The sequence below is a fragment of the Tachyglossus aculeatus genome, chromosome 16 (assembly GCF_015852505.1).
Source record: "Tachyglossus aculeatus isolate mTacAcu1 chromosome 16, mTacAcu1.pri, whole genome shotgun sequence".
Classification (NCBI taxonomy): Eukaryota; Metazoa; Chordata; class Mammalia; order Monotremata; family Tachyglossidae; genus Tachyglossus; species Tachyglossus aculeatus.
The window spans coordinates 25,461,717-25,485,633 of NC_052081.1; the positions used below are offsets into that span (position 1 = coordinate 25,461,717).

The 23,917-nt window shown below is 46.0% G+C and overlaps 1 protein-coding gene and 1 non-coding gene across 2 annotated transcripts in view; both read right to left on the reverse strand.

Moving 5' to 3' along the window:
• Nucleotides 1-12,890, reverse strand: part of BAG3 (BAG cochaperone 3) — a 53,701-nt gene extending 40,811 nt beyond the window's left edge. The window contains exon 1 of the mRNA XM_038758471.1: nucleotides 12,570-12,890. Coding sequence (XP_038614399.1) covers nucleotides 12,570-12,755 — 186 coding nt within the window. The 5' untranslated portion in view covers nucleotides 12,756-12,890. The remainder of the gene's footprint in view (nucleotides 1-12,569) is intronic.
• Nucleotides 12,891-15,048: 2,158 nt separating this feature from the next.
• On the reverse strand, nucleotides 15,049-15,121 carry TRNAK-CUU. Its single transcript has one exon. It is a non-coding gene; the product is annotated as a tRNA-Lys (tRNA).
• Between the last annotated feature and the right edge of the window lie 8,796 nt (nucleotides 15,122-23,917).

Consider the following 23,917-nt stretch of genomic DNA (forward strand, 5'->3'; position numbering starts at 1 on the left):
AGCTCCCCTTGAAGAAGCAAGCTAGATTTTTTGCAGCGAAACATAGACCGGCTCCTCTCTCGTTTCACACCACACTTTTTAAAAAAATGGTATTTGTTAAGTACTTATGCCAGGCACTGTACTAAACGCTGGGGTAGGTACAAGATAATAGGATTGGGCGCAGTCCATGTCCCACACGAGGCTCACAGTCTTAATCCCCGCTGCGGGAACTGAGGCAAAGAGAAGTGACTTGCCCAGGGTCACACAGCAGATCGGCGGCAGAGTCGGGATTAGGACCCAACTCCTCTGATTCCCAGGCCTGCACTCTTTCCACTAGGCCATCCTGCTTCTTTGAATACTGATGCTTGAATATTGTCAGTTCGCCCACGTTTTAGATAGAATTAGACTGCAAACCATATATGTATATATGTTTGTACATGTTTATTACTCTATTTATTTATTTTACTTGTACCTATCTATTTATTTTATTTTGTTAGTACGTTTGGTTTTGTTCTCTGTCTCCCCCTTCTAGACTGTGAGCCCGCTGTTGGGTAGGGACTGTCTCTATATGTTGCCAGCTTGTACTTCCCAAGCGCTTAGTACAGTGCTCTGCACACAGTAAGCGCTCAATAAATACGATTGATCGATTGATTGACACGTTATTATTATTTACTTTCTTTAGGGTATTTGTTAAGCGCTCACTATGGATCAAGCACTGTTCTAAGCGCTGGGGTAGATACAAGTTAATGATGCAAGTCCCACGTGGGACTCACAGTCTTAGTAGGAGGAAGAACACGCTCTGAATCCCCATTTGACAGCGGAGGAAACTGAGGCACGGAAGTTAGGTGACTTGTCAGCAGGGAAAAATGGCAGAACCCAGATCCTCGGATTCCCAGGCCCGGGCTCCTTCCCTCGGCCACGCTGCTACGTTATTCCGGGAGCTGGGTCTCTCTGAGCGCAGCGTGACGCAGCAGTGGAAGAAATGGCTGGCACACACGGCACTCTCTGAAGGACACAGGGTGAGCGCTACATCGTGTGTTTTCCTCGCCGCGAGGTTCTGCGAGAAAGCGACCCTCGGGGTAAAGACGCACGGACGGACTGACTTGAGTTGGACAGGCCCTTTCCTCGGAAAATCTGATCGTTCCCAAAGGCACACGTCTAGAAGGGGTCACGCCAACGGCTGTAATTCACGAGGTCTGAAAGCAGCACCCTTCCTTTTCAACCAGTGTCACCCCTCGCTGGAAACGGATAAGACGCCAGGCGCCTTTATGTCTGGTATTTTTATTTTAAGTACCCGGCTTCCCTCTGCCTTGACTTCTGCCACAGAATTCTGAGGCTCAGGAGCGGCTCCCAAGTTCACGGGGGTTTGGACCGGGATGGCACAAGCTCAGGAGGAAGATGGGGGAACTGAGGCAGGGGAAGGGGCTCCCCAGAGAAACACTCCGATTTGAAGACTCGGAGGGGCCGCCACAAAAATCGAGCTTATGATGTCATTACATCACACTGCCGATCCTGACATGCTTCTGGTACTTAGGAGAGCCTTTAGCAGTCGCCCTCCGCGATCAATAAATCCGAATGCATGAATAAATAAATTACAACATTCATTACTTTATGTTCCATTTTATAGATAGGTTCCTTGAGGAACGGAGAACAGCTTGCCTAAAGTCACAGAAACCCCTCTTGTGGAAAGACTGGAGTCCCCGTAACTATCTAGTGGTATATATGTTTGTACATATTTATTTTACTTGTACATATCATCATCAACATCATCAATTGTATTTAATGAGCGCTTACTATGTGCAGAGCACTGTACTAAGCGCTTGGGAAGTACAAATTGGCAACATATAGAGACAGTCCCTACATATCTATTCTATTTATCTTATTTTGTTAGTATGTTTGGTTTTGTTCTCTGTCTCCCCCCTTTTAGACTGTGAGCCCACTGTTGGGTAGGGACTGTCTCTATATGTTGCCAATCTGTACTTCCCAAGCGCTTAGTACAGTGCTCTGCACATAGTAAGCGCTCAATAAATACGATTGATGATGATGATGACATCATTTCCTCACGATACACAGGCTACTGGAATAAAACAAGCTCACATCTCAGTGACCAGTAAGCTCGTTGTGGGCAGGGACTGTGTCTATTATATTGTATATTGTACTCTTCCAAGCGCTTAATACAGTGCTCTGCACATAGTTAACGTTTAAAAGATACGGTTGATTGACTGATCCCAAATTCAATTTCAAAAGAATTAAATAGGAACTTAAGTTTCAATGTTGAAATAACTGGGCAAGTTCTGTCCCCCTCTATTAAACAAAAAAATCCAGCACTCCCCTAAAACGGTGAATTCTGATGGAATCCGTGAGGTCTCGGATATTAGCTTCATGGGATCACTAGGCACTTGGAATACTGAAATTTAAAACTTTACTGAGCCTGCAGAAAACATTTGTGAGGAACAACTACTCTACCGAAACACCATCCCAAAAGGCATAGTAAATAGTATATAAAACAACACAGTAAATCCCCCGATAATGTGTGCTTTAATTGTGTGTTTTTGGTCAGAACACTGTCGGGGAATTTGGAAAAGTTCATCCGAAGTGTGCGTCAGCCTGAATAGGAAACAGTGGGGCATATGCTCAGACCATCAATCAAGACATGCGTATCACGTGAGTTTTCCTTAATGCGAGGTTCCTGAAGAACGTAATCCCCGGGTTATTAGAGAACTATTTAGAAAGATAGATTTAGGCTACTCAGGTTTTCAAACAAATGACCGTTTAGGGGCTGGCCGATGGGAGGACTGTTCCATAAGGGTGCAGGGATAATTGGGATAATCGTAAACACAACGCAGGCTAGGAGAAAGGGAAAGGGTCGGGGGGTGGGAGCAGGGCCCGACTGATTCCAAAATTTTGACCGCAGAATCTTAGGGCGAACACATCAGAGCAAGGGTGGGGAGGAAATCAATCAATCAATCAAGCGTATTTATTGAGCGCTTACTATGTGCAGAGCACTGTCCTAAGCGCTTGGGAAGTACAAATTGGCAACATATAGAGACAGTCCCTACCCAACAGTGGGCTCACAGTCTAAAAGGGGGGAGACAGAGAACAAAACCAAACATACTAACAAAATAGGTTTGAGGTTGCACATTCTCTGCTTCTATGTGCAGTGCTACACTCCTGACTGGCTACAGATAGTGGCTCTTTGTTGGCTCCAAACTCCAGCAAGCAAGGAGTCGCTCAGAACCAAACGCGGCCCACGCCGACTTGTGGGTTCCAGGTTCCTTGAGGTGTCAGCTCTGATCAGCCGCCCGTTTTTAAAGAAAAGTGCCTGCTTTTGCTTTATCATGGCTTATGACTGGTAGGTTACAAGCTAGGACGCATTAAACATTTACGGCGAGTCACAGTCACTCACAAGCCTTAGAAAGAAATTACATCAGACAGAAACTCCTTACCATCAGCTTTAAAACACTCGATCACCTTACCCCTCCTACCTCATCGCACCGCTCTCCTATTACAACCCGGCCTGCACACTTTGCTCCTCCAACACCAAACCAACTCATCGTATCTCCATCTCGTCCATCTCGCCGCCAGCCTCTCACCCACGTCCCTTCTCTGGCCTGAAACGCCCTCCCACCTCATATCCTTCAGACAATTACTCTCTCCTTCTTCAAAACCTTACTTAAGGCCCATCTCCTTCAAGAGGCCTTCCCTGACTAACCCCTCCTTTCCTCTTCTCCCCCTCCTTTTCTGCACTGCCTTGACTTGTTCCTTTTATTCATCCCCGGCCAGCCCTACAGCACTTACATTCATATCCATAATTTATTAATATTAACATCTGTCTCTCCCTCTGGACCGTAAGCTATTTTGTGGGCAGGGAATGTGAGTTCCCTGTTGTATTGCTGTGTTGTACTTTTCCAAGTGATTAGTACCACTGTTGGGTAGGGACCGTCTCTATATGTTGCCAATTTGTACTTCCCAAGCGCTTAGTACAGTGCTCTGCACATAGTAAGCGCTCAATAAATACGATTGATGATGATGATGATGATAGTACAGTGACCTGCCCGTAGTAAGCGTTAGATAAATACAGCCGATAGATTGATTACAGCTTTTGTCAATCGTATTTATTGAGCACTCAGTACAGTGTCAAGTACACAGAAAGCGCTCGACAAATATGACTGAATTGAATGACTGAACGAGCGCTGTGTGCAGGGCACTGTACTGGATGCTTGGGAGGGTACATTATAAGAATAAACAGGCAGGTTTCCTGCCTGCAGAACTGTGATAATAAGTAGGTTTAGAAATGTTCAAGTGCTCTGAAAGTAGAGGCAGAAAAAACAGAGGTGTTTCCCACCAGGTGGAAGCTGTAGCTTTTGGCTGCAAAAACTGTAAACTATTTTAATCAGAACAATTTTACCTAAGACTTTAAATGCTTTTAGCTTTTTAACACTAAGTATATGAGGCATCATTAGGCAAAAAACAATGCACTACGGTGGCCACCGTCCTGTTGTAGACTGAGCAGTCTGGGTCCAACTGGTTGATCCTCTTTCCAGTACAAACCATCGAGTTTATCCGGTATCAATCAATCAATCAATCGTATTTATTGAGTGCTTACTATGTGCAGAGCACTGTACTAAGTGCTTGGGAAGTACAAATTGGCAACACATAGAGACAGTCCCTACCCAACAGTGGGCTCACAGTCTAAAAGGGGGAGACAGAGAACAGAACCAAACATACCAACAAAATAGAATAAATAGGATAGAAATGTACATGCAAAATAAATAAATAAATAAATAGAGTAATAAATATGTACAACCATATATACAGGTATATATCGACGTCTGAAATTTTTATTTGAAATGCCCAGCCTTCCTCCTCCTCGGCTCCCGCCAAGTCCGGCGGCTCGGAGGCGGCCCGGAGGATACAGAGGCTGTGGATCTCATGGGATGGTCGGGAGTGACCCCAGTGAAACGCTTTGATTTCGGGGGTCCCTGGGCAAACGCCCACGAAACGGGGGCTCTGAGATCGGTTGCATTACGCCGCACGTCCAGCACAACACCCGTGACATCATAGGCGTCCGTGGGCCTGGGATCCACAAAAGGCAGTAAATGGCCACAAATAACCCCATCACAGTCCCTCTGATGCTAGGTAACAGCACGGACTCACCCAGAACTACGGGCTGGCACTTTGTTGGGTGACTGCAAGTAAAGCGGGCCGGGAATTGCTTGCTTTTGACTTGGACAGTATCTTAACCAGAAGATAAGGTGGCCCCTTAGGAGCACAGACCTGATTTTTCGTGTCTTTCGAGATCAAATAATAAGGAGGCCATAATAGGTCCCATGCTGAGTCATTCCCCCATCACCGGCCATGTGCAAAATGGGGCTGGGTCCCAAACCACCAATTCCAATAGAGAAGCAGCGTGGCTCAGTGGAAAGAGCCCGGGCTTGGGAGCCAGAGGTCACGGGTTCGAATCCCGGCTCCGCCGACTGTCGGCTGTGTGACTTTGGGCCAGTCACTTAACTTCTCCGTGCCTCAGTTAACTCGTCTGTAAAATGGGGATTAAGGCTGTGAGCCCCACGTGGGACAAGCTGATCACCTTGGATCCTCCCCAGAGCTTAGAACAGGGCTTTGCACATAGTAAGTGCTTAACAAATGCCATCAAAAATAATAGGGCGAAAGCTCACAACCTTATTTCCAACTGAACAAATAAGGGATGTGCAAGCAGTTCTTGTATGAGCTTGTATAAACTGAAGTTTGAGGACTGGAGAGTACTGTTCCTGGGGATCTTTCTGGATGATCCAGGATGTACTGGCCTTCACACTCCTCCTACAGCATATTTTTTTACAGTATTTGGTGAGTGCTTACTATGCGCCAAGCGCTTAGTACAGTGCTCTGCACACAGTAAGCGCTCAATAAATACGATTGATAAATACGACTGATGATGATGTGCCAGGCACTGTACCAAGCACTGGAGCGTATACAAATTAATCAGGTACGAGAAAGTCTGTATCTCACTGGGGGCTCACAGTCTTAATCCCCATTTTACAGATGAGGTAAGTGAGGCACATAAGTGAAGTGGCTTGTCCAAGGTCACAGCAGATCGGTGGCAGAGTCAGAATTAGAACCCAGGTCCTCCTGATTCCCGGGCCTGTGCTCTTTCACCTATGCCGTGTTGCTTCTCCTGTCTTCCCGATAGTTTGTAAGTAAACTGAGGGCAGGGCTAGTGTGTACTAATTCTACTCAGAAGATGTTCACTAAATAGTACTGACTGATGGATTTCACGTCACTAGTATCAGCAACTCGGTGATGTCCCATTCACCCTGATCCCCGTCTGCTTCTTGGGGTCACAGGTAAAGATGAGCACGGGCAAAAATGGGCTGTATTCGGCTTTTCCCCTCGGTACCTGGATTCCAGTCAGACAGAGAGGGTCGTCACTCGGTGGAGGTGTCTCTCCAACCTCCGGGAACGGAGCCGACAGACGGGAAATTTCAGAAAGCCAGTAGCCACCAAGGAAGCAGCTACGCCTGGGTTTATTTCATTCCTTCTGGCGCTGCTGCTCCGCTCCAAGGACAACTGCGTGGGAAATGATGTGTGTTTGTGTGTGTGTGTATCTGAAAGCGTGGGAGGAACCTGGTGATGTCTCAGGGACGGAGGCGGGTATGTGTCTGAATGAGTTTTTCTCTGGAGTACACTGAGTGTTTTGGGTCCAAGTGAATACGTGGGTGCAGATGAGCACCTGTTCCGTCTCTCGGCCTCTCTCCTATTTGTTCTATGCTTGTAACCCACACCCAAGAAAGAAAGCTGGAACTGGCCGGAACTCAGTGCCGTTATAACTAAAAATCCAGGGAGTTGGGGAGGGCATGATGTCAGGCCTCACCCCACCGCTCCCATTTCACTCCACCTGAAGTCCTAGGCTGTGGGTACTCAGTGTCGTCTTCCAGCCGCCGCCGGATGGAAGGGAACCCGGAAAACTCAGTACAGGTCCGTACCGAAGAGCTCTTGCCTGCCTCTTTCACCACAATACCATCCCTCCCACCCCAAAGCCTCCTCACCCTGTCTGTCACTGCTGGTGGCCTTCTGGTTAGAGCTACATTTTTACTTTTCGTCCTGCCTACACCTTTTGACTTCCCGCTTACACGTGGGGTCTTTCCATCTGCAGTTGTAATCTGTTAAATCGCTTAATCCTTTAAGAAGAATAACAATTTTTCTGGAAAAGGAGCTGGCCTAATTTGGGTCCCCTCTAGACGAAATCTGGAAAGGAATGCAGAGACTCCATAGGCATATGCTTTTTATCACTTAAGCGGAATATTTTCATTAATTATTCCTTTTTGTAGTTACGGTTGGTCTTGCCCTTCCACAGGGAAGGAAGACCCTTTCCTCTATGGAGAAATGTTGAAGCTAACCCCCCTCTAGAGAGATGGCATCCGGGTGGTCGAAGGAGACAAGGTCCGCGTGACATATTAGGGACCTTAAGAACTGTACAACAACCGCCTTTTGTCCTAGAAGTTTCCATCGTCAAGTATAGAAAATGTTTTCAGGAGAGGTTTCTCTCACACTCTCACATCCAGTGCTTTTCTGATCAATCCAGTTCTTCCCTGTCCCTTCTTGAAATGACATTGCCAACATAACACACACAAAAAATCAATTTAGGACCAAAAAGTTCCCGCAACCGCACTGAGATACATTTCCTGTTCGGTGAGACAATATTCACGTAGGTTTAGATAAGAGGGAACATTGAGAGGCTTTTAAATAGGAACAGCCCTCCTGGGGAAAAAAAAAATCTAGGCAGCAGAGGTGTGTTAAAAAAAGATATCACCTTGAAGCCCTTGCAGACACAAACCTCCCCAAATCAATCAATCAATCAATTGTACTTACTGAGTGCAGACCACTGTACTAAGCGCTTGGGAGAGTATGCAATAAAAGTAGGTAGGACTCACCAATTCGGTGTGTTGGGGAGTCACGATCCCCGGATCAGAGGAACCCTCTCTGAAATGACATCTGGCCTACCCCCGTTTCTAACCGAGGGACCTCCACCTTCAGTCTAAGAAGCCTTCATTTAAGCAGGCAGAATGAATTTTCCATCTCTAATGTAAATAACTAGACTGCAAGGGCCGGGGATCTACTACCTCTAAAACCAAGAACGACAAAAACCGAGGTAAACAGCCTTTCACGGGATTCACTGGGGCTGAACTGCAAGTGAGGACCTAGAGGTTAATTTCACAAGCACATTAAAACCCAAATTACACTAGAATTGCAAAAGAGACCACTTCACTACAATGTAAGAGACAATCACATTCCTAATAACATTTCTCTCCAAAAGACCATCCTAAATCATAGACAATCTCTTAGCAAAAGACAGTAGCCATACTGTTATTCTTTCAGAAATGATTTTTCTCGGTCTTTCATTTGGGGCGGGGGCGGTGGAGGGGCACTGTAGTTTAAAGTAGCAAATACGGTAAATGAGATGACAAATCAAAAATTAGATCTCGATTTTAAAAGTCAATTTCAGATAACGAGGCCCAAATTACGTCGGTCATATCCGCTCATCATTATCCCTGCAATAGTTCCGCAGAAACCACTGCTTTTGTTGGTTGAATGATGATCGGGAATTACAGAACAGTCCGTTTCTTATTTAGAAGCACTCAGCTTCCTCAATTACGCCAACTTATCCAAACAAAACTGAACGTTTCAATTTCCTATCACGGGATACACTTTCTGCCACAGCTGTCAGGTAAAGATATTTCCACTATGAATCTTTCTACTTCCTCTGAGACTTAAACATTGCCATCCGATGAAGTATCCTCCCTCCGTAGAAGAATACATCAAGGGCGTGTTCTTTCAGAGTGAACAAGTTTTCAAATGTATTTCTCTTTAGGGGAGGTAAATACAGTTTCTGTAGAAAGTTGCCCATGGATTTTAAAAAGGATTAAGCAAAACGGTGGGAGCCCCAGCCTCTGTAACTGACTACAAAGACTGGTTCATCAGAGGCGACACCCTAAGCTTGTTTTACCAAGTTTCATATTTATCAGCCAACTTGGGCCAGCCCAGCTAATGTGGCATATGTTTAAACTTGTCAGGTGAATAACAACTGGCATGTTCTTTCACAACCCCTTACATCTTCTGGAAAAATTACATGTTTCAACATTTATCTTGGAATGTTATCCCCAAACACATTTTGTCTGCAACTACCTAATCATTTTTGTCCCAAGTTTCCAACCAACTATAACAGGCTTTCATTAGGGGAGGCATGATTGTTATGCTCGGAACAGTCTGTACCATCCTCAAAAAAAGTGGGTCCAATTAATTACGTCGATCTGCAGAGTAATTAACCACGGGTGACCTCAGAAATGAACACGCGATCGTTTCCGAAGGCAATTACTCTAGTTATGGGTCTCTGAGAAATGTACTGAACAGAAACTGGGAGAAGTACACATTTAGACAAAAAGTTTGCCAAACTCCAGAAGGGGAAATCGGGGCATGCCTCGCAAAATATCGCGGGGACCAAAGTAATTTTATTAAAAGTCTAGCTTTCTCGAACATCCTAATATTTTCACTTGGGTTTCCGGGTTCCTGATCCTGCTGGCCTGAATTCTGACTTATATTTGTCCACTAGAGATTCTGCCTCCTTCAGTGATCTTATACCGCCTATACCGCTGAATGATTTTGAGTGGAGAGTTTAGCGACAAATGATCTCATCGGTGCCGGTCCTGGGGCGGAAAAAAATCATTTTTCTTCAACTACTAAGCCGTGAAATGATCCTAAAGGATGAGTGGCGCCCCAAAGCGTGGCTTCCCTGGAATGTGGGCCGGGAGGGGGAGTGGGATTTCTGGCTGCTGCCCGCCCCGAGGCCCAAACGCATAACACGGAAACCTTTTCCATTGCACCTCTGAAAAGCTGATTTGGAAAAAGGCAATCAGAAAACCTCTCCATCCCCCCCATCTTACCTCCTTCCCTTCCCCACAGCACCTGTATATATGTATATATGGTTGTACATATTTATTACTCTATTTATTTATTTATTTTATTTGTACATATCTATTCTATTTATTTTATTTTGTTAGTATGTTTGGTTTTGTTGTCTGTCTCCCCCTTTTAGACTGTGAGCCCACTGTTGGGTAGGGACTGTCTCTATATGTTGCCAATTTGTACTTCCCAAGCGCTTAGTACAGTGCTCTGCACATAGTAAGCGCTCAATACGATTGATTGATTGATTGATCCGTCAACGCCCAAGGTGGCGAGGCTACAACTTCGCCCCCCGCCCCAGATTTTTTCCAACGAGACGCCTGGTTTCAGCTCCCTTTCATTCAATAATAACGATGGCATTTGTTAAGCGCTTACTATGTGCAAAGCACTGTTCTAAGCGCTCCATCGTCTTTACTGAGCGCTTACAGCGTGCAGAGCACCGGACTGAGCGCTTGCTTTCATCCCGGGGGCAAAAGGAAGGCGATTTATTTATTTTAGTTGTACATACTTATCCTATTTATTTTATTTTGTTAATACATTTTGTTTTGTTCTCTGTCTCCCCCTTCTAGACTGTGAGCCCACTGTTGGGTAGGGACCGTCTCTATACAATAACAATAATAATGGCATTTATTAAGCGCTTACTACGTACTGTTCTAAGCGCCGGGGAAATTACAAGGTGATCAGGTTGTCCTACGGGGGGGGGGGGGGGGGGGGGCTCCCAGTCTTAATCCCCATTTTACAGATGAGGTAATGAGGCCCAGAGAAGTGAAGTGACTCGCCCAAAGTCACACAGCTGACAATTGGCGGAGCCGAGATTCGAACCCACGACCTCCGACTCCAAAGCCCGTGCTCTTTCCACTGAGCCACGCTGCTTATATGTTGCCACTTTCTACTTCCCAAGCGCTTAGTTCAGTGCTCTGCACACAGTAAGCGCTTGATAAATACGATTGAATGAATGATTCCAGCGCTTAGAACAGTGCTTTGCACACGGTAAGCGCTTAATGAATGCCATTATTTATTTATTTATTTTACTTGTACATCTCTATCCCATCGATTTTATTTTTTTAATATGTTTTGTTTTGTTCTCTGTCTCCCCCTTCTAGACTGTGAGCCCAGTGTTGGGTAGGGACCGTCTCTATACGTTCCCAACTTGTACTTCCCAAGCGCTTAGTACAGTGCTCTGCACACAACTGTTAATGAATGCCATTATTTACTTATTTTACTTGTACATATCTATTCTATTTATTTTATTTTGTTAATATGTTTGGTTTTGTTCTCTGTCTCCCCCTTCTAGACTGTGAGCCCACTGCTGGGTAGGGACCGTCTCTATACGTTGCCAACTTGTACTGCCCAAGCGCTTAGTCCAGTGCTCTGCACACAGTAAGCGCTCAATAAATACGACTGATTGATTGACTATTATTACTATTATCATTACTTGGTTGGGCCCAAAGCCTGGCGATCCAAAGCAGGTTGATGGCCCAGCCTCGTCAATCAATCACTCAATCAATCGTATTTATTGAGCGCTTACTGCGTGCTGAGCACTGTACTAAGCGCTTGGGAAGTCCAAGTTGGCAACATATAGAGACGGTCCCCACCCAACAGTGGGCTCACAGTCTCCCTGCAGGTGGGGGGCCAGGACGGGGAACTGAGCGCTTAGTACAGCGCCCTGCGCAGGGTCAGCCTCAGTCCTGGGCAAAAGAGGAGCTGAGTTTCCCGGGCCGGAGCAACTTTAAATAAACCTGACGAGGGGCCGGAGGATCAGATGATGATGATGATGATGGTGGTGATGATGGTGATGGGGCGGCCGGAGGCCTGCAGTGCGTCACAGACAAAAGCCAGCTTCTGCCCTCAATGCAATGCCATGTCCCCGGGGGGGGGGGGGCGGGGCTGGCACCAGCGACGCCCTTTCCACCCCCTGCCCTTCCTCCTCCTCCTCCTCCTCCTCCTCCTCCCGGTCACCCTCCTGTAGGTCACTCTCCAGCCGCCCCCGGGCCCCCAACTTTCCCTGCCCGCCCAAGTGGGCCCCGATCAATCAATCAATCAATCGTCTGTATTTAGCGCTTACTATGTGCAGAGCACTGTACTAAGCGCTTGGGAAGTCCAAAGTGGCAACATATACAGCCAGTCCCTAGATCCGATCCGTGGACTTTCCTAATCAATCAATCGTATTTATTGAGCGCTTACTGTGTGCACCGCACTGTACTACTACTACTACTACTACTACTAATGATGGCATTTATTAAGCGCTTACTATGTGCAAAGCACTGTTCTAAGCGCTATTAAGCGCTTACTATGTGCAAAGCACTGTTCTAAGCGCTATTAAGCGCTTACTATGTGCAAAGCACCGTCCTAAGCGCTTGGGAAGTCCAAGTTGGTAACATATATAGAGCCAGTCCCCACCCAACAGTGGGCTCGCAGTCTAGAACTGTTGGGTAGGGACTGTCTCCATGTGTTGCCAACTTGTACTTCCCAAGCGCTTAGTAAAGTGCTCTGCACCTAGTAAGCGCTCAATAAATACGATTGATTGATAGAAGGAACCACCCAACAGTGGGCTCGCAGTCTAGAAGGAACAAAACCAAACATACTCACACAATTAAATAGAATAGGCCCATCGAGTGGCCGGAGCCTCGACTTACCTTGTGGCCGTCCGGGGCCCCCCGCGGGTCGTTCCAGGTGGTCGTGCGGCTGTTGTGGTCCACGAAGAAGGGCCAGCCCGTCTGGGGGTCGATTTTAATCTCCCAGCCCGGGGGCAGGGGGGCTCGGTCGCCGCCCCCGCTGTTGGTCGCCATCTGGACCAGCGGAGAGTGAGTGGCCGCGCTCATGCTGTGCTCTGCCCTGCCTTGCTTTGCCCAGCTCAGCTCTGCTTAACTTGGCCCTGCCCTGCCCAGCTCTGCCCAGCTCAGTTTTGCTGTGCCCAGCTCCAGCCTACTGTTTGGCCCCCCCCCGGAGCGGGCTGTCCGGGAAGAAGGGGCAGGCCGCCCACTTTTATGGATTTATGGCCGGTGACGTGCGAGGAAAGGGGTGGAAGGGTCTGGAAATAGCAGCCGAGGGGAGGGGACGGGGGGGAGGAGAGAAAGGCGGACAAGAGAGAGAGGGGGAAGGAAGGAAAAGGGGGAGGGGGAGAAGAGGGAGCACAACTGGGGCCCGGTGGAAACTTCTGGGCTCCTCGGGCTGAAGCCCGCCCGCCCCACCAATCAATCAATCAATCAATCAATCGTATTTATCGAGCGCTTACTATGTGCAGAACACTGGACTAAGCGCTTGGGAGGGACAAGCTGGCAACAGTGGGTCACTGTTGGGTAGGGACTGTCTCTCTATGTTGCCAATTTGTACTTCCCAAGCGCTTAGTCCAGTGCTCTGCACATCGTAAGCGCTCAATAAATACGATTGATGATGATAGAAGACTCACCACCACACTCACCAGCCTCCTCCTTCCCTTCCCTCCCTTTCCCTCTCTCCTTTCCCTCCCCTTCTCTCTTTTAAATAATAATAATGGCATTTGTTAAGCGCTTTCTATCAATCAATCAATCGATCAATCGTATTTATTGAGCGCTTACTGTGTGCAGAGCACTGGACTAAGCGCTTGGGAGGGACAAGCTGGCAACATGTAGAGACAGTCCCTACCCAACAGTGGGCTCACAGTCTAGAAGACTCACCACCACACTCACCAGCCTCCTCCTTCCCTTCCCTCCCTTTCCCTCTCTCCTTTCCCTTCCCTTCTCTCTTTTAAATAATAATAACAATGGCATTTGTTAAGCGCTTTCTATCAATCAATCGTATTTATTGAGCACTTACTGTGTCAATCAATCGTATTTATTGAGCGCTTACTGTGTGCAGAGCACTGGACTAAGCGCTTGGGAAGGACAAGCTGGCAACATCTAGAGACAGTCCCTACCCAACAGTGGGCTCACAGTCTAGAAGACTCACCACCACACTCACCAGCCTCCTCTCTCCTTTCCCTTCCCTTCTCTCTTTTAAATAATAATAATGGCATTTGTTAAGCGCTTTCTATCAATCTATCAATCGATCAATCGTATTTATTGAGCGCTTACTGTGTGCAGAGCACTGGACTAAGCGCTTGGGAGGGACAAGCTGGCAACATATAGAGACAGTCCCGACCCAACAGTGGGCTCACAGTCTAGAAGACTCACCACCACACTCACCAGCCTCCTCCTTCCCTTCCCTCCCTTTCCCTCTCTCCTTTCCCTTCCCTTCTCTCTTTTAAATAATAATAATGGCATTTGTTAAGCGCTTTCAATCAATCAATCAATCGTATTTATTGAGCGCTTACTGTGTGCAGAGCGCTGTACTAAGCGCATGGGAAGTCCAAGTTGGCAACATATAGAGACAGTCCCTACCCAACAGTGGGCTCACATTTCTATGTGCAGAGCAATCAATCAATCAATCAATCGTATTTATTGAGCGCTTACTGTGTGCAGAGCACTGGACTAAGCGCTTGGGAGGGACAAGCTGGCAACATATAGAGACAGTCCCGACCCAACAGTGGGCTCACAGTCTAGAAGACTCACCACCACACTCACCAGCCTCCTCCTTCCCTTCCCTCCCTTTCCCTTTCTCCTTTCCCTTCCCTTCTCTGTTTTAAATAATAATAATAATAATGGCATTTGTTAAGCGCTTTCTATCAATCAATCGTATTTATTGAGCGCTTACTGTGTGCAGAGCACTGTACTAAGCGCATGGGAAGTCCAAGTTGGCAACATATAGAGACAGTCCCTACCCAACAGTGGGCTCACATTTCTATGTGCAGAGCAATCAATCAATCAATCAATCGTATTTATTGCGCGCTTACTGTGTGCAGAGCCCTGGACTAGGCGCTTGGGAAGTACAAGTTGGCAACATATAGAGACAGTCCCTACCCAACAGTGGGCTCACCCTTCTAAGCGCCGGGGAGGATACAAGGTGATCAAGTGGTCCCACGTGGGGCTCACAGTCTTCATCCCCGTTTTACAGATGAGGGAACTGAGGCTCAGAGAAGCTAAGGGACTTGCCCAAGGTCACACAGCAGGCACGTGGCGGAGTCGGGATTCGAACCCATGACCCCGGACTCCAAAGCCCCGGCTCTTTCCACTGAGCCACGCCGCTTCTCAAGATTCACGCCCAACGTGGGGCTCGAACCCACGACCCTGAGATTAAGAGTCTCATGCTCTACCAACTGAGGTAGTCGGGCATGCAGTCCCTTCGTCTCTCCCATCATTTTTTATAAAGCTCCCATTACAGTTTTCAGGGAATACAGCGAAGACCTCCCAATCCATAATAACAATAATAGTAATAATGGTATTTGTTAAGCGCTCACTATGTGCAAAGCACTGTTCTAAGCGCTGGGGAGGTTACAAGGTGATCAGGTTGGCCCACGGAGGGCTCACAGTCTTAATCCCCATTTTACAGATGAGGTCACTGAGGCCCAGGGAAGTGAAGTGACTTGCCCAAAGTCACACAGCAGACAAGTGGCGGAGCCGGGATTTGAGCCCCCTTAACTTTACATTTCTATGGGAAAATAACTCTTTTTCAAGAATGGAAAAGGGTGATATTTGAAAATTCCAATTCTGATGTGCATCGGGGAATAGGAAGACATTCCGACCTTCAAAATGCATCCTGTACGGTACTTGCTTCTTGTAGAGAAGCAGCGTGGCTCAGTGCAAAGAGCCCGGGCTTTGGAGTCAGAGGTCATGGGTTCAAATCCCGGCTCCGCCACTTAGCTGTGTGATTTTGGGCAAGTCACTTAACTTCTCTGTGCCTCAGTTACCTCATCTGGAAAATGGGGATTAAGACTGTGAGTCCCACGTGGGACAACCTGATCACTTTGTAACCTCCCCAGTGCTTGGAACAGTGCTTTGCACATAGTAAGCGCTTAATAAATGCCATTATTAGTAGTATTATTACTCTCCCAAGCACTTAGTACAGTGCTCTGCACACTGTAAAACGCTCAATAAATGTAACTGAATCAAGGTACCTGAGTAGGGGCACTTTAGGTGGTTTTAATGGCTTAAGCTTAATGCCTTCCCAGGGTAGAATTTCCTGCCTTTCCATGGATTATTTTAGGAGCATGTGGCAGGAAGGGAAAAAACCAAGATCACAATTACAAACAGTTCGATTCCAAAGAGTTTCAGATTTTAAAGCCCTTATACCTGTCAGTCTATTCTATCCCCTAGCAAATGAGCTGGAAAAAGAGCTGACTTCCTAAAATTATTGGTATTTAATAATGATGGCATTTGTTAAGCGCTTATTTCTCTCTTGACTTTCTAGGAACTACATAGATAATGTTCAGCGCTTAGAACAGTGCTTTGCACATAGTAAGCGCTTAATAAATGCCATTATTAATGTTCTTTATCAGCACCAACAACATGTGTTGAGTGCCGCTACTATGTGCAAAGCACTCCCCTAAGCAAATAAATGCTCCCTCTAGACTGTAAACTCGTTTTGGGCAGGGGCGTCTGCTAGATTATACTCTCCCAAGCACTTGTTACAGTGCACTCAATAAATACAAATGATTGATTGATCAAAGTCAATTAGCTTTTAATCAACAACCTAAAAAGATGGAGGTATGTCTTTGCATTCTCTTTTTTTTTTCGTATATGGAAATCACTTATATTTTATAAAGGTAGCCTTTCTATAATAATTGTGGTATTTGTTAAGCGCTTGCTTCTAGACTGTTGAGTAGGGACCGTCTCTCTATGTTGCCAACTTGTACTTCCCAAGCGCTTAGTCCGGTGCTCTGCACACAGGAAGCGCTCAATAACTACGATCGATTGATTGGTTGAGCGCCGGGGTGAAGACAAGCAAATTGGATTAGACCCAATCCCTGTCCCCCTTGGGGATCACGCTCTTAATCCCATTTTGCAGATGAGGAAACTGAGGCACAGACAAGTGAAGTGATTTGCCGCCCAAGGGCCGGGATTAGAAGCTAGTCAGAGAAGATGTCACTGTTCATTGCAGTGTACCACGCTGGTCTATCTGTCTCAATCGCCTCTCAGTTTTCAGTCTGAACGTCGGAGGTTAGGTTTTACAGTGTTTTTAGAGTTTTTCCGCTGTCCTGACTTCCAGCTACCGAATTTCAGCTCACCCTATAGAGCGGCTGCTTGGATATCCTACTTCACCTATTCTGCCCGCGTGTCCCGCTTACCTTCAGTGCTGGGAGACTAATTTCATTCCAGGACTTCGTTATTTGTGATCCCGTCTGGACATTGGGTGGTGATGCCGGGGAACGGTTCGAGGAATCGGATGCGGCATTGAAAAGCGGGGTGGCTTAGTGGAAAGAGCACGGGCTTGTCCCGCTTACCTTCGGTGCTGGGAGACTAATTCCATTCCAGGACTTTGTTATTTATTTGTGATCCCGTCTGGACATTGGGTGGTGATGCCGGGGAACCGTTCGAGGCATCGGATGCGGCATTGAAAAGCGGGGTGGCTTAGTGGAAAGACCGCGGGCTTGGGAGTCAGAGGTCGTGGGTTCTAATTCCGGCTCCGCCATGGGTCAGCCGTGACTTTGGGCGAGCCACTGAGCTTCTCTGTGCCTCAGTTGCATCATCTGTAAAACGGGGATTGAGGCTGCGAGCCCCACGTGGGATGACCTGCTTACCTTGTGTCTACCCCACGGGGGGACAACCTGGTCACCTTGTAACCTCCCCAGCGCTTAGAACAGTGCTTTGCACATAGTAAGCGCTTAATAAATGCCATTATTATTATTACCCCAGTGCTTAGAACAGTGCTTGGCACATAGTAAGCGCTTAACAGATGCCATCATTATTATTACTATTATTATCATTATCTGCAGGGAGTTCTGGTCTCACGGCCGGTGAGAAAAGTCTGGACAGACTAATATCCCTGTAGACGTTTGGTTTGGTTAGGAGCCTAAAGTTACGCGGTCACCGGATTCTCCCGGACAGTCTCCGGAAAGATGAAGTGGCGTTCTCGATTCAACTTTTTACTTCCTTGTCACCGCCACCTCGTCAGTCCCCGCGCTGCCTAGGTAACAGAATTTTGTGCCAGCGCTCGGCTCTGAATTGCCAACCGTCGGTTATTCGGTCACGCCGAAGGCTTCCCCGGCACAATCCGATCCATCACCTCGGGTTTTCTTTAGACTTATCTTCTGATTCCATGAAGTGGCTTGCCATCGTCTGCATGTCTTCTTGGATTTGGGCCCCTAGGGCACGGCATCCGTCTACCGAAACTCTTGAATACCTGTGTCTGGGACCTTAGATGATGCTTAGAGTCTGTTGAATAGGCAGACTTTTTCACAGGGGTGGAAGTGTAGTTGAACCGTCGACTTTAACTCTGGAAAGTTAAAGTTTCCCAGACTGTGACCCCTCCTTCCTCTCCCCCTCCTCCCCCTCTCCTTCCCCCCCGCCTTACCTCCTTCCCTTCCCCACAGCACCTGTATATATGTATATATGTTTGTACGTATTTATTACTCTATTTATTTATTTATTTTACTTGTACATATCTATTCTATTGATTTTATTTCTTTGTTATGTTTGGTTTTGTTCTCCGTCTCCCCCTTCTAGACTGTGAGCCCGCTGTTGGGTAGGGACCGTCTCTAGATGTTGCCAACTTGTACTTCCCAAGTGCTTAGTACGGTGCTCTGCACACGGTAAGCGCTCAATAAATACAATTGATTGATTGATTGATTGGAACGTAAGCTCTTCCTCTAGGCTCATTGTGGGCGGGAAACGTACTGTCCCGAGTGCTTAGTATCAGTGCTCTGCACTCAGTAAGCGCTCAATAAATACGACTGGTTGATATTCCAACGCCTGCCTGCATCCAGATCTCAGCTCCAGTATGGCTGCATGGAATAAACTGAACAGGATCAGACCCTCCACACATCCTTACTCTACTGCCCTGGCGATGGGGCATAGTTCAGCAGCTCTGACCCGGCCGGTCAGACCATCATGGGGTAGTCTCAACATCTCAAAGGAACTTTTCAGGGAGGCCGGATTTAATAAGCAGTTTCTAGAGCCCATTTTGAAGGCCACAGTAACACGGCTGCCTTCCCAGACTGAGCCCCTTCCTTCCTCTCCCCCTCGTCCCCCTCTCCATCCCCCCCATCTTACCTCCTTCCCTTCCCCACAGCACCTGTATATATGTATATATGTTTGTACATATTTTTTACTCTATTTATTTTATTTGTACACATCTATTCTATTTATTTTATTTTGTTAGTATGTTTGGTTTTGTTCTCTCTCTCCCCCTTTTAGACTGTGAGCCCACTGTTGGGTAGGGACTGTCTCTATGTGTTGCCAATTTGTACTTCCCAAGCGCTTAGTACAGTGCTCGGCACATAGTAAGCGCTCAATAAATACGATTGATGATGATGATGATGGCTGCAGTGGGGCCAATGCTTTCTTAAGGTCTGTGAAAGCCAAATACGGGTCTGGGGTTCCCTGCATTCTCCTGCACGTTCACAGTGCCGTGCTGCAGTCCGGAGCCTCTTTTGGATGAGCATTTTTTTAATGGTATCTGTTAAGTGCTTACTATGTGCCAGGCACTCTACTGAGAAGTGACTTTTAGACTGTGAACCCACTGTTGGGTAGGGACTGTCTCTATATGTTGCCAATTTGTACTTCCCAAGCGCTTAGTACGGTGCTCTGCACATAGTAAGCGCTCAATAAATACGATTGATGATGGATTGAACCCGAGGATTTCTTCCTCATCTGAGATGAGGCTGGAGTCACCTTCAGTCTTCAGCGTCCTGTGATGACCTTGTGGTGGTCCGCATAGCCTGAGATCTTTTCTACTTTGGCATCCCACCACTGACCCCCGTGTTCCTTAATTTGATTTGAATGTGAGGAATTTTAGGACTTATTTTTGTCTAAGTCATGAGGTGCTTCAAGGTGCTGCTGTTGGAGCAGTGATCTTTTTATTGCAAGTGGTTTCTTTATCATTTGCATTCAATCAATCCTGAGGACTTCACAATATCTTGAAGCGGCGTGGTCTAGTGGATAGAGTACTTTTAGACTGTGAGCCCACTGTTGGGTAGGGACTGTCTCTATATGTTGCCAATTTGTACTTCCCAAGCGCTTAGTACAGTGCTCTGCACATAGTAAGCGCTCAATAAATACGATTGATGATGATGATGATGATGGGTACGGACGTGGGAGCCGGAAGGACCTGGGTTCCAATCCTGCCTCCTCCGCTTGTCTGCTGTGTGACCTTGGGGAAGTCACTTCACTTCTCTGTGCCTCAGTGACCTCAACCGTCAAATGAGAATTGAGACTGGAAGCCCTTTGTGGGAGCGGGACTGTGTCCAATCTTGTATCTTGTATCCACCCAGAAGGACTTAACAAATACCAATACAAAAGCGCGAATGAATCAACTTTAATGTGTTAATGTAATGGAAAAGTGAAGAATGAACTCCTTTAACGTGAAGCAAATATGCGGTAATACTTGATAACTCCATGCTCTTAATCTCGGCCCCCCAAAAAGTTGACGAGGGTTCCAGGCAGTTATTATTATCATCATCAATCGTATTTATTGAGCGCTTACTATGTGCAGAGCACTGTACTAAGCGCTTGGGAAGTACAAATTGGCAACATATAGAGACAGTCCCTACCCAACAGTGGGCTTACAGTCTAAAAGGGGGAGACGGAGAACAAAACCAAACATGCTAACAAAATAAAATAAATAGAATAGATATGTACAAATAAAATAAATAAATAAATAAATAAATAGAGTAAGAAATATGTACTTGTCAGCTGCAGGGTAGTCAGTAACATTTAGCTTAACGTGTAGTTGTGAGGCCATTTTTTGACACCCTGGTTGTAGTCAGTGACAGTTCAAATGCATCGGATGAAGGACTGCGTCTCTTTACTGTTATTTTGTACTCTCCCAAGTGGTAATAATAATAACTAATAATTATATTTGTTGAGGGCTTACTATGTTCTAAGCACTGGGACAGATACAAGGTAATCAGGTTGGAGACGGTCCCTGTCCCACATGGGGCTCACAGTCTCGATCCCCATTTAACAGATGAGTTAACTGAGGCACAGAGAAGTTAAGTGACTCGCCCAAGGTCACACGGCAGGCAAGTGGCAGAGCCAGGATTAGAACCCACGACCTCTGACTCGCAAGTGACTAGGCCGTGCTGCTTCTCTGCACACGGTAAGTGCTCAATAAATATGAATGAATGAATGAATGACCTGACCAGAGTTGCAAAAAAACCATTTTCTTTGAGCAACTGACCATAAGGTATTCAAGGGATACTTTTACAATACCGCACATAAGGCTTATACGAATTCTAGCCCAAACTCCCTAAAAATATATGATGGATTGATACGTTGTTTTAAACAAATTCCAGTGTTGTCCAAACAGGTGAGCTTTTAAAGTTTTTAGTTGAGCCATTTGTGATTGGCACAAGTTTATTACTGATAGGATTTCCATTCTTTTCCAGGAGTGCTGGGATGGTGACTCTGAGAGCCTTTCCCAGTTATAAAACTGCTTTATAAGAATTCTTAACTACTTGTTGGTTTTGATGTGGAACAAGTTCCAGCTTGAGATGCAAACCGTCAGCTTGGATAAAATTTCCTTTTACGTATCAGGGAGTAGCCTCCCATCATGCACCCTTAATGGAGTATTATTTCAGTTAAACATGAGATCAGAATGTTCTGTTATTAGGGGGATAAAAGGTTAAAACTCTCTCATTTTAAGTGGTTCTTAGCCATTAGCAAGAGTGATAAAGAAATTTCCAACTTTTAAGAGCTAGCATTTTCTGCATTTGGGATGTTTCTGCTTTTGTGGGGGGCATTTCTTAGCTTTATTCATTTTTATTCATAGGGAGCGTGTGATAAAAATGAAAGTTTAAGACAGATTGCCTGCCCTCAGGGAGTTTAAAATCTAATATTTATGCCTTTTGTCTTCCTATTACAAACGCCGTGTACCTCCACTTTCTGCTTACCAACGTGGCGACTGCATTCTCGCATAACCCCACGTTATGAAAAACTTTGTGTTGTCGTTCTCACCCTGTGTCCGACGCTGAACACAGGCTCACAACTGTTTCTTCTGATGGTGCATGGAACGATATCCAGCTAGGCACGTGTTGTCAGAAGAAAGTTCCCTAGTACCGGTATCTTGTCTTATCCCTAAAAATGTACATTTTGACCCAACTGAGTGTATGCCAGAAGATATTTAAAAGTGTTCAGCTCTGGAGGTGAACGAGCACCTTGAAACCAGAAAATAATACTCTTTGCATAATAGTCTGTGGCTTTTTTATTTTCTTCTAACGACAGTATTTGGGCGAGAGGATTGTCCCAGGAGACATTGTGAACAGGCAGTTGATTAAGGGGGTCACTGTCCTCTTCCACAAGTAAGATTTGAGGATACTCATACATTAGTCACTAATACTAAATGAAAACAAACAAGACGGTTGGTTTCCTTGTAAAGCTTTATATATGCACAGGTGTGTTGCTCCAGAAAAGCATTTTGTGGATCAGTGCTCTTGAAAAAATTAAGCAGGTATTTCATCTTGATGTATTTTTCCAAGGGATTCCTGAACTTTTCCCTTTTCGGTTTTATTATTTTAACTCAACGAGCACGCCTGGAACCCTCGTCAACTTTTTGGGGGGCCGAGATTAAGAGTATGGAGTTATCAAGTATTACCGCATATTTGCTTCACGTTAAAGGAGTTCAGTTTTCACTTTTCCATTATATTAACACGTTACAGTTGATTCATTCGCGCGTTTGTAAACTTTAACCCTCTTATATCCCCAGGAGGTAGAAGGAATAATTCTTGGGATCTTAAAGGCACAAGACAAGGGCGTTGGCTGAATTTAACCAGGGCATATCATCAAACCAAATTTGGCAATCTCAATCTCCATGTGTAAAGTTAGAAATGGCCCAAATGTTCTGGGTGTTTCCACTTGATAGAAGGAAAACACTTGATTCTGATTACTCGATTTTCTTGGAAGGCTGGTCTATTTCACTGGTTCCTTTAGCTATATTAGAGCTACATATAATAATAATAATAATAATGGCATTTATTAAGTACTTACTATGTGCAAAGCACTGTTCTATGCGCTGGGGAGGTTACAAGGTGATCAGGTTGTCCCACGGGAGGCTCACAGTCTTAATTCACTGGTTCCTTTAGCTATATTAGAGCTACATATTATAATAATAATAATGGCATTTATTAAGTACTTACTATGTGCAAAGCACTGTTCCATGCGCTGGGGAGGTTACAAGGTGATCAGGTTGTCCCACGGGAGGCTCACAGTCTTAATCCCCATTTTACAGATGAGGTAACTGAGGCCCAGAGAAGTGAAGTGACTTGCCCGAAGTCACCCAGCTGACAAGTGGCGGAGCCGGGATTTGAACTCACGACCTCTGACTCCAAAGCCCGGGCTCTTTCCGCTGAGCCATGCTGCTTCTCTAACTTCTCTACATATCTAACTTTATTGAATCATTTTATTGAATGGAAATTCTTAGTGTGATTATTTTTGCTTCTTCATCTTAGTATTAGGTTCGTGCTGTAAACAGCTTCGTTACCCAATGCCAAGACACTTCCAGGATATAGAGCCAATATAACTTTGATTGAGACAGCTTTTATAACTTATAGCTTTTATAACTTTTATTTCCCTACAATATAACTTCGTAGGGAAAGAAAACGCTACTGGGCGAGATCTTACCCTCGCTGCTGAGAAGATTTATGAGCAATTGACAGTTAATCCCACTGGGTGTGGAGGTAGAGATCAACCTTGCCACAGTGATGCATTTATTTGGTACAGTGCCTGCCGCTGTTTTCAAATCCACTTCTTGATATTCCTGAATCTTCCGCCCAATATTCCTGAATCTTCCGCCCAAGAAGAGCAATCCTCGTTGCTGCCCTAAAGGCCAGTTTGCCTGATTGTCGTTTCTTCCACCAACTGGCTGCCCAAACACATGGTTGAGATCGTTCTCTCTCCCTTCTGCGTCGCCTCTGCATTTTGGTCTATTCCACCCCTTAAACTCTATGCACTTGGGTCTGTCTACACCCCACGCC